At 35.9% G+C, this 14,752-nt stretch overlaps 1 protein-coding gene across 2 annotated transcripts in view; it reads right to left on the bottom strand.

Annotated features, from left to right (window-relative positions):
- Window positions 1-14,078, bottom strand: part of STXBP5L (syntaxin binding protein 5L) — a 376,137-nt gene extending 362,059 nt beyond the window's left edge. For both annotated transcript variants that reach the window (XM_006146699.2, XM_006146698.2), the window contains exon 1: window positions 13,885-14,078. In XM_006146699.2, coding sequence (XP_006146761.1) covers window positions 13,885-14,073 — 189 coding nt within the window. In that variant the 5' untranslated portion in view covers window positions 14,074-14,078. The remainder of the gene's footprint in view (window positions 1-13,884) is intronic.
- Between the last annotated feature and the right edge of the window lie 674 nt (window positions 14,079-14,752).

Genomic DNA, 14,752 nt, shown 5'->3' on the forward strand with positions numbered 1-14,752 from the left:
GCGTCCGTGCCCAAGATCCCAAGAGGAGAATGGAGGAGAAGAGATTGCTGTGTGGCTATCCCCCCCACAGGGGGATAGACATTTTCTGTCTCTCTGTTTCTCTGTCTGTCTGGCGAGCACATGCACCCTGTAGCAAAAACCTCTCAAAAAAAAAAAAAAAAACTCCCTCCCTGCTCTTTCTTATTTTACTTTTAGCTGTCAACTCTCAAATGTCCAGCATCTGGTCTTTTTTTATTAAGTTTATTTATTTTTTACATAAGCAAGAAAGATAGAGACAGAAAAAGAAACAGGCACCTCTTGGTCCCAATAATCGTCATGCCATGATCCAACCTCAGTCAGCCTAGATCACAAATACTTATGCATACATGCCCATTAATGTACAGGGAAGCCTCAGGATGTAAACCTGGGACCTTTTGTGGGGCCAACAATGCAGAGAATTGCATTACTTCTTTGCTATCAACTGACTCCTGATGTTTATTTTTTTGCTCCAACCTTTAAATTCCATAGCTATTCTCAGAATGAAACACATGAGTATTGTGAAAATGTTAAAATTAAATAAAATTAATAATAATTAGTGGGACCAGCAGTTAGCGTAATGGCTATGTCGCTGGACTCCCACGTAGTCAACCGCGGTTCGAGTCCCGGACCCAGTGGCTTGAACTCACGCCGGGCGCATGTGCATGCGTGCCCAAGTTCCTGAGAGAAGAATGGAGGAGAAGGGATTGCGGCATGGCCATCCCCCCTGGGGTGTGATTTCTCGCTTTCTGTCTCTCTGTCTCTCTCTGTCTGTCTGGCGAGCACACATGCCCTATAGGAAAAACCTCTAAAATATAATAATAATAATAATTAGTAAAATTATTTATAGTAAATGCATACTTCTGCGGTATAGAAAAAATATACATGACGTAAAGATAATTCTTTGATCGGGACCAACAGTTGGCATAATGGCTATGTCGTTGTACTCATGTAGCCAACCATGGTTCAAGTCCCAGACCCAGTGGCTTAAACTCACACCGGGCAAATGCACATGCATGCCCAAGATCCCAAGAGGAGAATGTTGCTTTCTGTCTCTTTGTCTCTCTCTGTCTTTCTGGTGAGTGCACACACCCTGTAGCAAAAACCTCTCCCCCAAAAAAGATAATTCTTTGATGATGACACTGAGTCGACGAAGATAAGTAACTTTCAATCCCTTCAAGAAGAAATTGTTGAATAAAAGAGAAACTTAAAGAGCTACTTTGATTTGTTAATAATCCCAATAAGAGAATTAGAATTTCTAGGGAAATGAAATTGAGTATTAGGCTTTTTAGGGGAACAGGAACAAAATTGCAGCAAAGAAATATGTTTAAAATATTTTACACATTCTTTTATTTTAGAATAGAGATTTTAGCCAAGAGAATGTAAATAGAAATTAATGTAAGCAAAAAGACAAAGAGAAAGGAAGTAAACACATTATAAAATGACTCAAAAATAGTAAAAATACAAGAAAAAAGATGGAAGAGGCAGGGAGCACAAAACACTTGAGCCACTAAAAGTGACTGAAGAAGTTTTATGAAAGATATAAAAATGAGATAAAGTACACCATAATATAGTTCTATTAATCATATAAAAATATCAATAATTAATGTTGAAGTGGGGAGATTAATGTCTCTGTACTGACGGACATGCATGGCATTCCCTTTTGAAAAAACAATGTAATACACTGTAAAGTTATATGTAATCCAATGTAATATAAAGAAGATTATGATGATAATAAAAAAAAAATAAAATAAATCAATAATTCATATGGTATACATTTGCCTTGAAAACTCATTCCAAAAATACAATGGCCCAATTAAAAAGTGCCTAGTATATATTTATATGGAAAATAACCTTTCCATAAATGTCTACATAATAAATAAATGAATTCATAAAATACCTACACTGGTTGGCCCTCACAAAAGACAAGAGTATCAAATTAGTAAAGAAATTTTGGTTAAGATGAAATTGGAAAAAGCAAAGAAAGATTCAATAATAAAAATCCATAGGCTGTCAGAGAATCAAAATAGGGAAACTTCTGAATTGTATGAGTAATCAATAAACATAGTGTACAGATTATCTTAGAACTCAATAAATTGAAGTAAGTATGTTCATCAACAGTATCGTGATTCTCGTTTCATCACCTTTCAATTTAGTTTTTCAATTATATTTAGCCTGCTAACCTAAGTCTTACATACGCTAGAAGAAATTTGTTAGAAATAAAGCCAATTCACTGAATTTGTTAGAAATACAACCAATTCACTTTCAGCTTCCGTACTATAGAATGAGTCCTTCTCAAACGTTCTATTCTTTCACTTATGTATGTGAAGCTAAATCTCATTTTATCCCTCCAATAACCTCTTACATAGATAAAAATTAATACCATTGAGTATAAACTAAAGACTATACCCCACTTTTATTCCCTTTGACATATAATATGAATTTTGTCATTCTTTCCTCTTTTCTAACATCCTCAATGAATTATGCCCCATAGGAGTATCGCAAAATAGTAGAGGCCCAGCCATGATGGGGCAAGCACTGCTACATAATGCTGTAAGTCATATTGGAAGGCTCTGGGTTTATCTCCCAGGGTTATCTAAACATGCTAGGAGTAGTGATGGGCATGCTCACAATTCTAGCGGGGGAGAACTGCATCGCGGGAGGATGTCTTTTCTATCTCTCTGTCTCTCTTTGTTTCTTTTCTTCCCTCGGGAAATAAGTAAATATACTTAAAAAAAATAGTAGAAGATCTCATGCTGACTTAATTTTTTCCCAATTCCTTAAAAGATATTACCATATCTAGAAACTAACTTTTAAATTTCTTTACTTGCCATCCTGTGGTTCACAATCAAGCCACCCACTGCCTCACACATAGCCTTCCAGTTCAGAAAGGAATGAACAAAGTATTTTGTTCTCATCAACAGACACAGGAAAGCTGATCTTATCAAAACCTTGTGACTTTACACAAATTTAAATAAAGATAACTTCAAGCCAAGTAAAAATGTAATGTGAACACTATGGATCCCAGTCTAAATAAATCGACTACAAAAAGATTAAATAAGACAATTGAGGAAATGTAAACATTACATATCAGATTACATAAAAAATCTGTTAATTCCTTAAGACAAGATGGTATCTGAGGTCATACTTTTAGAGGTCGGGAGGAGAAAGTTTTACAGATCTTTGATATTTTTACAGATGGAAAGATGCATGTCTGAGATTTGTATTAAAATAATATAATAAGAGAATACTAAATAAGAGAATATAAATGAGTAAGATTTGCTAAAGCTGATAATTGTTGAAGTTAGGGGTTCATTATACTAAGCTCTCTCTTCTTGTAATTAAAATCTTCCATAGGGACCAGCAGATGGTGTAATGGTTATGTTGCTGGACTCCCACATGGCCAACTGCAGTTTGAGTCCTGGGCCCAGTGGCTTGAAATTCACATCATTTATAAGTACATGTGTGCCCGAATCCTGAGAGGAGAACGGAGAAGAGGTTCTGGCATGGCCACCCCCCTGGGGTGTGATTTTTCGCTTTCTATCTCTCTGTCTCTCCCACGAGAGCATGTGCCCTATAGCAGAAACTGTCCCTGAAAAACCTGTGAATATATTAAGTTATGTGGCAAAGTAGAATTCAGGTTGTTGATGGAATGAAGGTTGCTAATCAGTTGACATTTGGGAACCAAAAGGATTAACCTGGATTATCCTGGTGGATCCAGTATTATCATAAACATCCAGAAATATGAAAGAGGAAGGCATGAAAATAAGTGTCAGAGTAATGATGTGCAAGAAAGATCGACTGGCCACTGCTGGCTTTGAAGATGTAATTGTGGACAGCCTCTAGAAGGTAGAAAGGTCAAGAAAATAAAATCTCCCCTAGTGCCTCCAGAAAGAAATGCAGCCCTTTCAACACCCTGATTTTAGCCTACTGACACTCATTTCAAACTTCTTCTGACTTCCAGACCATAAATTTGTGTTGTTTTAAACCACTAAGCTTTCAGTAATTATTGAAGCAGCAATAAGAACCTAATAAAATCTTCTAGTAAACTCATTTATTTTGGAGGCTAATCCAATAGTGCAAGAGTTAATCATTATGCAGAGGGAGCTAGATCCCATGTGGCTGACCAGGGTTCAAGTCCTAGCCCCTGCTGCTTGACAAACACTCCTGGCATGTGCACAACTGCCCAGGATACAGATGGAATGAATATTTAGAATAAAAGGATTGCAACATGATCAGGCTTTGTTGAAGGGTACTTTCTCTCTCTCCCTCTCACTTTCTCTTCTTTTTCACTCATGCACCATGCATATTATTTATGCATCCTCTGGCATTAAAAAATAACATATTTTTATGTACCTAAAAGAAGATAAAGCACAGCCTTTTATTAAGAATTCAAATTAAATGTGTATTCTCATCCATCAAGTAAAAAAAAAAAATTCCCGAATCAAACACCCTTACTATTTTAAAAGGTGCTGGGGCCAGCAGGTGGTGCAGTGGTTAAGGTGCTGGATTCCCACATGGCCAACCACAGTCTGAGTCCCAGATCTGACAGCTTGAAAACCATGCTGGGTGCTTGTGAGCGTGTGCCCAAAATCCCAGAAGGAGAATGGAGGAGAAGGGATTGTGGTATGGTCATTTCCCTGGGGGGAGGTGATTTCTCACCTTCCCTCTCGCTATCTCTCTCCAGCATGTGCACATGCCCTGTGGCAAAAACAAAAAACAACAACAACAACAACAACAAAAACTTTTTAAATAAATAAATGGAAAATCTTACTCCAATCCCTCCCCTTACTCTTCCCTTTCTAGAAGCCTGAATCGCTCTTCTGGAGTATACTGTTGTATTATCACTCAACAATGTGCCAGAATGATATAAGAATTCACCATTTCTGCTGCTTTCTCAGCACTTTTCTCTTATATAAACACATCTCTCTTTAAAGAACTAATTCTACCAACTCTATTCTCAATTACAGTGTGGCATTAATTCTATCACCTCACTGAAATATTTTTATACTAATTAATTTCCTCTTGATCTAATTGAACTGTCTCTGACAGTTATGTGTTGTATGGTTGCAGTAAAGTTATTTGTTTTATTTTATCACTCTTGACCTCTCTGCAATGCTTAGATATGCCTGAAAGTCCCTTTTTCTTAACATTCTTTCTAAAGAAACTTCAGATTGCTTGCCCCTGTTCGAGTTTTCCCCACATCATTCTGGTCAGATTTCCTGTTTCTTTTACTAGCCTTCCATTTTCCATCTACTTGGATGTTTATCAACTGAAAGTATTTCCACAACTCAATCTAACTTCTCAATTTACCATACTACTAATAATTTTCAAAATCTTTTGTTTCCAGAAGTATAAACAAGTTTTTAGTCAATTTATAATGAACATTAAAGAATCTAATCAACTTTCTTGAAACAGTGTAACTAATTTTATTATGTTCATTTTGGTAAAGTATTCAACTTCTAGAGTCATTGAAATATATAACAAGCAGAAAAATAACAAAAAAATATAACTACTTTTTCTGGCTACTAATCCTTACTTTCTAAGTCTAGGTATTAAATCTGCATCTAGAGCCAGCAGGTGGCATAGTGGTTAAGGCACTGGACCACCACATGGCCAACCATGATTTAAGTCCCAGACCTAGAAGCTTGAAACTCACACTGCATAAGTGTGAGTGTGTGCCCAAAATCCCAAGAGGAGAATGGAGGAGGAGGGATTGCAGCATGGCCACTCCCCTGGCGGGGGTGATTTCTCACTTTCTCTCCATAAGTACACACACCCTATAGCAGAAATCCCTTGCAAAAATAATACATTTAGAAAAAATCTGCATATAAAACCATTATGAAATTATCAATCTATTTCTAATTAAATATATATGCTAATAAAATGTTCATTTCATTTATTGTCAATTCAAGTGCTATTTATTGGAGCATATAATCCAATTATAAAACAATTAACTTAAACTAAAACATTAAATACTACATTTATTTTAAAATTCAAACTTATTATATTGATTATATAGTATCATTTATATCATTATATTCAAAATCATTCTATACACCATAAGTAATAATTGGTAATTTTCAGCCTCCAATATAAATAAAATCATGCTCTTCACTCTAATAGTTACATAAGTTCAGAAGCTGTCATAGGTGATTTTACTGATAAATCAATCAAAAATGCATTACTTCACTCTTATTATAGCAAGTTGGAAGAGAATAAGTTATTTTCTACAAAAGTTACACTATCTACATGTTGACCATTTATAAAAACCATTTATAAATGTCTATGAAGAGCTATAAATGTCTATGAAGAACTTTAGAAATTATACCATCTGGTTCTTGTGATGTATTTATTATTGTCTGTTTTGTTAACTAGATCTATAACATTCCACGTGTTTGTCACTGTCAATCTAATACTTCTTTACTGTTTCCCTAAAAGGATCATTTGGAAACAAGAATAGTCCTAATATTTTCCTCAATAAAAATGAAAATTTAATTGGAATATTTATTTCTACAGTTTTCTTTTTCATATCTTCTTGAAAATTACATACCATGTTCCTAAAGTGGTGTCACTCTTTCACTAGATGATTTCCTTCTGTTTATATAATAAAAAAATTATTTCATAAAAGCCCTTCCCAAGAAGCTTCTCAAATTTTTAAGTTTATTTTTTTTGGTTTTGTTTTTTCAGAGAGAGATTTTTACTATAGGGTGTATGTACTCACCAGAGCGACAGAGACAGAAAGGGAGAAACCACTCCCCCGGGGGGAAGGACATGTCACAGTCCCTTCTCCTCCATTCTCCTCTTGGGATTTTGGGCATGCACACACACACACACCCAGTGTGAGTCATAAGGTACCAGGTCCAGGACTTGAACTGGGTCAACTCCATGGTTGTCCAGTGATATAACTGCTACGCCATCTGCTGGTCCCTTATATAGTTTAATCTTATACCATTCTAACCTCTTCCTCGATTTTATTTATTTATTCATTCATTCATTCAACAAATATTTGACTGAGTTTTATGTGACGGGCACTATTTTATACACTAGTGATACAGATATGAACAGAATAAAGCTCTGCCTTCAAGGAATTTACATTCTAATGAGGAAAGCCAACAAAAAGTAAATAAATATATAATTTAATTTAATAACAGGCAGTCTAAAGTAGTATTAAGAAAAGGTAATTAGGGGACTAGCAGTTAGTGTAATGGCTATGTTGCTGGACTCCCATGGAGTCGACCATGGTTCGAGTCCCAGACCCGGTGGCTTTATGTCTTTCTGGCGAGCGCACGTGCCCTATAGCAATAAAACCTCTCCAAAAAAAAAAGAAAAAGAAAAAGAAAAGGTAATTAGGATAAACGTAAAGAGTAAAAAGGGTGAACAGTGATCACGAGGATCTCTTTAAGAAGGAAACAGTTGAACTAAGAACTGAATTTTACCAGTAAAGCAAGTAAAATGAAAGTATTAACTATTTGGGGTTGGGGCTGGGAATGAAGGATAGAGTATCCCAGGTAAAGGAAACAGCACATCCAAAACTTCTGAGGTAGAAATAAGTCTGAGAAAGAGTTAAAGGGCCAATATAGATAGGAAGAGAGTAAGTAATGGAAAGAACAGTTGAAAATAAAATCTTATTATGGGTCAGATCACTTAGAGCTTGGTACAATTTATGATTTTTTTCCCTAGGAGAACTGGAAAGCTATTGGAGAATTTTGAACAGGAATAGTATATGATTCAAATTATAAAATTATTCTTCTACCTCTTAGGAGTTAAGACCATAGTGAGTCCGGAATGTAAGCAGAGAGAACTCTTAGAAAGCTGTAGAGCAGTAGTTAGGCAAGAGATGTTAGAGGCTTGGACCATGGTCTCTGTGAATAAGTAAAGATATATAATCAGATTTAGTGAATAGTTTGAATGAAGAGTCAACAGAATAGTCTTTATCTTTTCAAAGTCCCTGTGCTTCCTGAGGAATTTATCATATTGTGCTTTCAAGAAAAAAAAAAAAAAAGGTGAAGCAAAAAGAAAACTGGATTTGGAAACTGAAGAACAGAGTATTACATTTAGGTCTATGTCGCTTACCAATTTGGAAATCTAGGGATACCACTTAAACTCTCTGGCCTCAGATAATATATCATAAAATGAAAACATTAATACTTTCTCTGCCTTCTTTCCATGACTGTAATGAAGGACAAATGAGACATCTCATAGATGAAGCTCCCAAACTAATTTTAACTTAACCAATTTACTAAATAAACAGAAATTCTGCACTATCTCCATAAAACATACACATAAATACTAATGGTTCATCTAATGTTTAAAATAAGAAAAATACACAGGGGCCAGCAGGTGGCATGGTGGTTAAGGCACTGTATTCTCACATGGTTGACCATGGTTTGAGTCCCAGACCCAGCAGTTTAAATATCAACCAGGTGTAAATCCTGAAAGAAGAATGGAGGAGAAGGGACTGTAGTGTGACCTTCCCCTTTGGGTTGATTTCTCACTCCCTCTTTCTGTGTCTCTCTCTGTCTACTCCAGCACATGCACCCAAGATAAAAAAAAAAAAAAAAAAAACGAAGAAAGTACTCTCTAGCTAAAAATACCCACATTCTCAGGCTTCCAGCCTAATAGAGTGTGGGTCAGTTAACCATCAGGATGGAAAATACACACACATACACACATGTGTGCACACACACATTATATATAAAATCTGGAAGGACTTGACATTCAGTTTTCTTCAAAAACACATAAATTCTTATGCTACTTTAAATAAACCAAAACTGAAAATTGTACATAGTAATCTCAGATGACTTATTGGAAAGAAGTCCAAGCATTGAACCAATACAAAAAAAAAAAAAAAAAAAAACCTTGGTCATATATCAAGTAATTTGTAAATTAATGTATATTTATTTTCAATTAAAGCATAATATTGGGACCAGCAGTTAGCATAATGGCTATGTCGCTGGACTACCATGTAGTCAACCTCAGTTTGAGTCCCAGACCCGGCGGCTTAAGCTCATGCCAGGCGCGTGTGCGTGCGTGCCCAAAATCCCAAAAGAATGGAGGAGAAGGGAATGTGGCGTGGCCATCCCCCTGGGGGTGATTTCTCGCTTTGTCTCTCTGTCTCTCTCTGTCTCTCTGTATCTCTCTGTTTCTCCGGCGAGCGCACATGCCCTATAGCAAAAAATACTTCTCAAAAAAAGCAAAATATTTAAAACATGTATAATTATTAATATATTAATATTAGTTTATTATTAATTGATATGTTAGAAATATATCATTCATATTAATTTCTGTTTTAATTACTTTTCCATTAACCAACTAACCATGCACATGCTCCTTCATTAACTTAAAAAGTATATGACATGGTGGGCCAGCCGTGGCATGACAGTTAAGGCTGCTGGAACCCACAGGCTGAGGTTCAAGTCTCAGACATGGCAGCTTGAAAAACACACCAGGCACATGTGCATGCATGCTCAAAATCCTAAAAGAAGAACTGAGGAGAAAGGATTGCAGAGTGGCCATCCTCTGGGTGCTGTCTCACTTTCTCACTCTCTCCAGCAAGCACATATGCTCTACAGTCAATTTTTTAAAAAAGGCATATGAAGTGCCTACTATAATGGTTCTCATACTGACTGTGCATCAGAATTTCCTGTGGGGGGTGGGGACCAGCAGTTAGTGTAATGGCTATGTCGCTGGACTCCCACGTAGTCGACCACGGTTCGAGTCCCGGACCCAGTGGCTTAAACTCATACCAGGCGCATGTGCATGCATGCCCAAGATCCCGAGAGGAGAATGGAAGAGAAGGGACTGTGGCGTGGCCATACCCCCTGAGGGGTGATTTCTCGCTTTCTCTCTCTGTCTCTGTCTTTCTGGTGAGCGCACGTGCCCTATAGCAAAACTTCTCCAAAGGAAAAAAAAAAAAAAAGAATTTCCTGTGGGGATTTCTTTAAAAACACAAATGCCTAGGCCCCATCCCTACAGATTTGGATTCTTTAACAATGGAATGAGACTAGACATCTCTCTTTTACACAGCCAGAAGTAAGAACCACTGCCCTTACTAGTTAGAGGATGTACTAACAATGATAAGAAAACAAAACAAACAAAAAACACATCTGCTTTTTAAAAAGTTCATAGTATAATGGCAGTGAAAGATTGAAAATAATTAATTATAAAAAGATTCTATATTCACACTATAGGTATATGCCAATATATAGGAAATATATATAAGAAAACAGAGGTGGTAAAGGAAAACAGAGATGAGAGGAAAAATTATAATCCTGGTGGGTAGATAGTAAGACAGTGGTCAGAGACAGTCTCAGGGAGTTAGTGTTTGCACTATGAGGTAAAGATAACTGGGAGTTCTCCAATTATATTAAAGGTGGGAGAGATATTCTAGTCAAAGGCAATAGAATTTTAAAAAGCATTGAGCTATGAGAAGATACGATGCTTTTAGGGAATGTTCAATAGTATGCCTAGGAAATCAAGGAAGTGAGGACTAAAGGTAAACAAGAATCTCCTCTGACAGGAACTATACACAAATCAAGTGCAGCAGTTTGACATTTATTGTATAGAGCTGTAGTTTCAAATTGTGTTTCACAGAATTCAAGTTGAAGAAAGGTAGTTCGTGTATTTTACAAATACCTGAACAACATGGGCATTCAAATACATACAGACCAAACTAACAAGAGATTGCAGTAAACCAGTGCACTAACTTGATTTTGCTGACCTTGAACTAAAGCCATTTCTCCCATTTCTGTGTTTTTGAGCTTCTTAAGGATAGATCATCGATTGTGAAGGAATTAGCTTTATGTTTTACTTTTGTAAGGCTAGTGAATGCTCTACTACCTGACTATTATGATATTACATAACATATAAAAACACAAATGCTTTATTGATTGGCAGTATAATTTATTATTATAATTTATAGAACAAATGAATGCCAATAAAGTATCACCTTTCTTTTAATAAATCTTACTGGAATTTCACATAAGACTTTTGTTGTTGGGAAACCAACATAGAATTTTTAGCAGAGAAATGACATAATTAACATTGGATTTCAGAAATAACCACTATTATAACAAAATTAAATGTGATAACATAAAGCAAGTGAGATCAGTTAGAAACTGATTTAAAGAGACCAAGCAAGAAAATATGATGTAATGTACAAATACTAGGAGTGGAGAAAGAGCATAAATTTCAGAAATACTAAGGAAATAGAATAAAATACGATTTGATAACTCATCAGAGAGTAAAGAGAAGGATGGTTTTCAAAAGAGCAAAGCCTAGATTTATGTTTTAATTTTTGGACATGTAGAAAAGGTAGAGATACCCATAAGGTGTAAACTTCTTAGTACTCAGAATAGAACATTCTTTGCACATTTAATCAGTGAGTCTAAATGAAATCTCCATTTCAGTAACAGTTCTAATTTCAGAATTTCCTTAATCCATTTTTACACATTCTATTATAGACCAGGTAACCTGTAATATAATAATATAATGACTTTTCCAAATTAACTCTTTTCCTATCCGAAGGTACTATAGTATTTTCCCATTTAGTAATACTTCCATACTATTAGTGCACAGTTTACATAGCTATCTATCCTTTTAATTTCTTTGAAAATCATTACCTAATATTAGTATAATTATTCTAGTACAAACAAGGTGATTTTAAAAACTTTAATAATAATATAAATATATTTTTTTATCATCCCTTCCAATTTATGTATAGCCATCACCTTATTGGTTTGTCTGATCTTTGTAATAATCCTCTTTTAGGTGAAAAGAGCAGAAATATTTATTCCCATACTACAGATGCAGAAATGTAGGTTCAAGGAAGATAAATGCCTTCCCCAAGATTATATGGCTAGCAAGGGGCAGAACTTTAAATAAACCACAAGTTTTCTGATTTCTAGGACAGTGTTCTTCCTACAGTGCTATAGGATTTTAAAGTTCTATGTATTTAACTTCTACCACTTTCTATGACTATCTCTTGTCTGAATAAACAGGAAAGATAACTACATATTGCATTTTTCTCTCTTGCATTCACCCATTTACCCAAAAGTTTTTATTTAAAACCCTCTCTGCCAACTTTATGACCTCAATGCAGAGAGTGGCCCAGTGCCATTTTGCTTCAGTAGTCCATCTTTTCTATACCAATTTTACCTGTATTAAAATACTCCTGCATCACTCTCGCATCCATAAATACAGTGAATTTGGACATTTTTTTTACAATATGCAAATGGAAATAGCAATATATCAAGGACTAGAGAATCAGGGCATAATTCCTCTGTCTAGTAGTTCCAATTTGGCATCCAGGACTCTTTCACAAATTTGTTTCATGACCACTATCAAGCCCTTCCCTAATCTGGAAGAATATCTATTATATCATATTAAGAAAAAAAAATTTGTACTGCATACAAATTTCACAGGTTAGGTCAGAATTAAATCAGTTCGTCTAACCCAAATCTAAATAAACTTATTTTTATGTAAATTAGTAACCATAGATTTAATTTTTAATAATGACCCTGCTAGGGATAGAGGCTGAGGCAATGAGTGAAACTTACTATATATCATTCATTTATTAATAAAAAGGATTTAAGAAAACTTTTCTTTTGGGACTAGCAGTTAGTGTAATGACTATGTCGCTGGGCTCCCATGTAGTCGACAGTGGTTCAAGTCCCAGACCCAGGGGCTTAAACTCACGCCAGGTACATGTGCGTGCGTGCCCAGTATCCCGAGAGGAGAATGGAGGAGAAAGGATTGTGGCATGGCCATCCCACTGGGGTGGGGTGATTTCTTGCTTTCTGTCTCTCTGTATCTCTCTTTCTGGCCAGCACACAGGCCCTACAGCAAAAAAAAAAAAAAAAACTCTCAAAAAAAAAGAAAACTTTTCTTTTGTGGAAGTATCAAAAAAAGCGGTACTTACTTTCTACAATTTCAAAAGTTTACTAATTCTTATTTAGTCAAACACATTTATAAAACTATATTCATTTAAACCATATGAATGACTTAGTAACTTTCATTGCAATAGCAGATCAAAAGTACATTCCAAGGCAACCTCACAAAAAGGACAATAAAAATGATAAATCAACTTATGTCAGAAAATGTAACAACATGTATTAACATAATACGCTGTAAATTCTCATATTCTCTCAGTATCAGAAGCTCTTTCTTTAGGTTATTCATTAGAAGTTCAAAAATCCAAGCAATTACCTAAAATATTTTCTTTCTAGACCAGAACCCTGGCTAATTTTGAGTTCTTACAAGTATTACAAGTACTCGTATTACAAGTTCTTACAAGTATTAAGCCCATAGCACTTACTTATTTGCTTATTTCCTTGTATATCAATGAAGAGTTTACAAACCTGTGGTGTTTTTAATCAGAATTTTAAAACTATGCCACTGGACCCTTTAAAATAAATGTATTTATCTAGATGTTATCCATTTAATTCTAGCAACATAACAATAGTTTTATTCATTTTATAGCAAATAGTGAAATAAAATAACAATTAGTTTCTTTGAATTTTAACACAGGAAACCAAATGACTATTTTCTCCTCCAGTTTACTATTTGTACACAAAGAATGTATTAAAAGTTTTGTCATCTATTTGGCCTTACATCATCTTACAAATTCTACTTTTTCTTTGTGCCAATTTTCCCTAAACTACTATTGTTTTTCCATTTGATGCTGAAATTGATATCTGAAATTTCTTTATTAATTCAAACCGACCTATTCACAGGGTTCTCTGCAGTAGACTCAACTTCGAGCTGGCATCTCAATAATAACCAGTCCCTGGTGTGTTTTTTAGTCTCTTGTTTCCTCGCAACAGTAAAATAAAGAAGTAATAGGCCGTAAGCCAATTCGAAACTTACCTTGCAGATCTGGAAATAATCTGAAGTCAGAGTTTCCTGGATCTCCTCTCTGAGAATCCCTGCAGTCCCTCCTGGATGCACCGAACCACTTCCAGCCCCACTGCCACTGTTACTGCCACTGCTGCTACCACTGCCCGGGGAAGAGGCAGTTAAACCATCCAAAACTTTTCGGAAATTAAACTTCTTCATCTTAAACACTGTTGAGAAATGCAAAGGGAAGGGTGACTTAACATATGGAATTATATCCGGTAAAAACCTTTATCTTTTCATTACTCGAGGTAGTAGTAGCCAGTCCCCATTTTATGAACACTGGCTATAACTGACTAGAAAAAAGGAGTCAGGCTTCATTCTGTCAAATTTTCATTCTAAAAAACATATCCTTAAAAAAAATAAATGAATAAAACGCAGCTCCAAAAGCAACAGTATTTCCTCCTCAGCTTTTCAAGGGCTTTATCCCTAGCTGTCGCTACGCTTTATCAGCACTGGGGTAAAAATAAAAGGCAGTGTCATCATCGTCATTAGCATTATATCATCATTATTATACAATCAAACCAGAGTCCAACAGACCAAGACTGCCTGTCTCTAAAGGGCGGGCTTTCCTTCTAAAGGTGAAGCTCAGAATATGTTATTTTCAGAAAGACGATATTGCAGGGGGAGTCGGTGTTTACTCTGCTACCACCTTCCAGGCTCTCTCCCCAACATCGTCAATGCTCCCTTTTCTCAACAGGAGATTGAGAAGCAGGGGGAGTCTTTTCTATCCCCCACCCACAATAGCCTGGACCCCAAAACATCTGCAGGTGACCCACAGCGACCGCCGACGGGAGGGGCGAGCGGCGCCGCAGGCTGCCCCCCCGGTCCCCCGCGCCAC

The sequence above is a fragment of the Tupaia chinensis genome, unplaced genomic scaffold (assembly GCF_000334495.1).
Source record: "Tupaia chinensis unplaced genomic scaffold, TupChi_1.0 Scaffold000185_1, whole genome shotgun sequence".
NCBI lineage: Eukaryota > Metazoa > Chordata > Mammalia > Scandentia > Tupaiidae > Tupaia > Tupaia belangeri.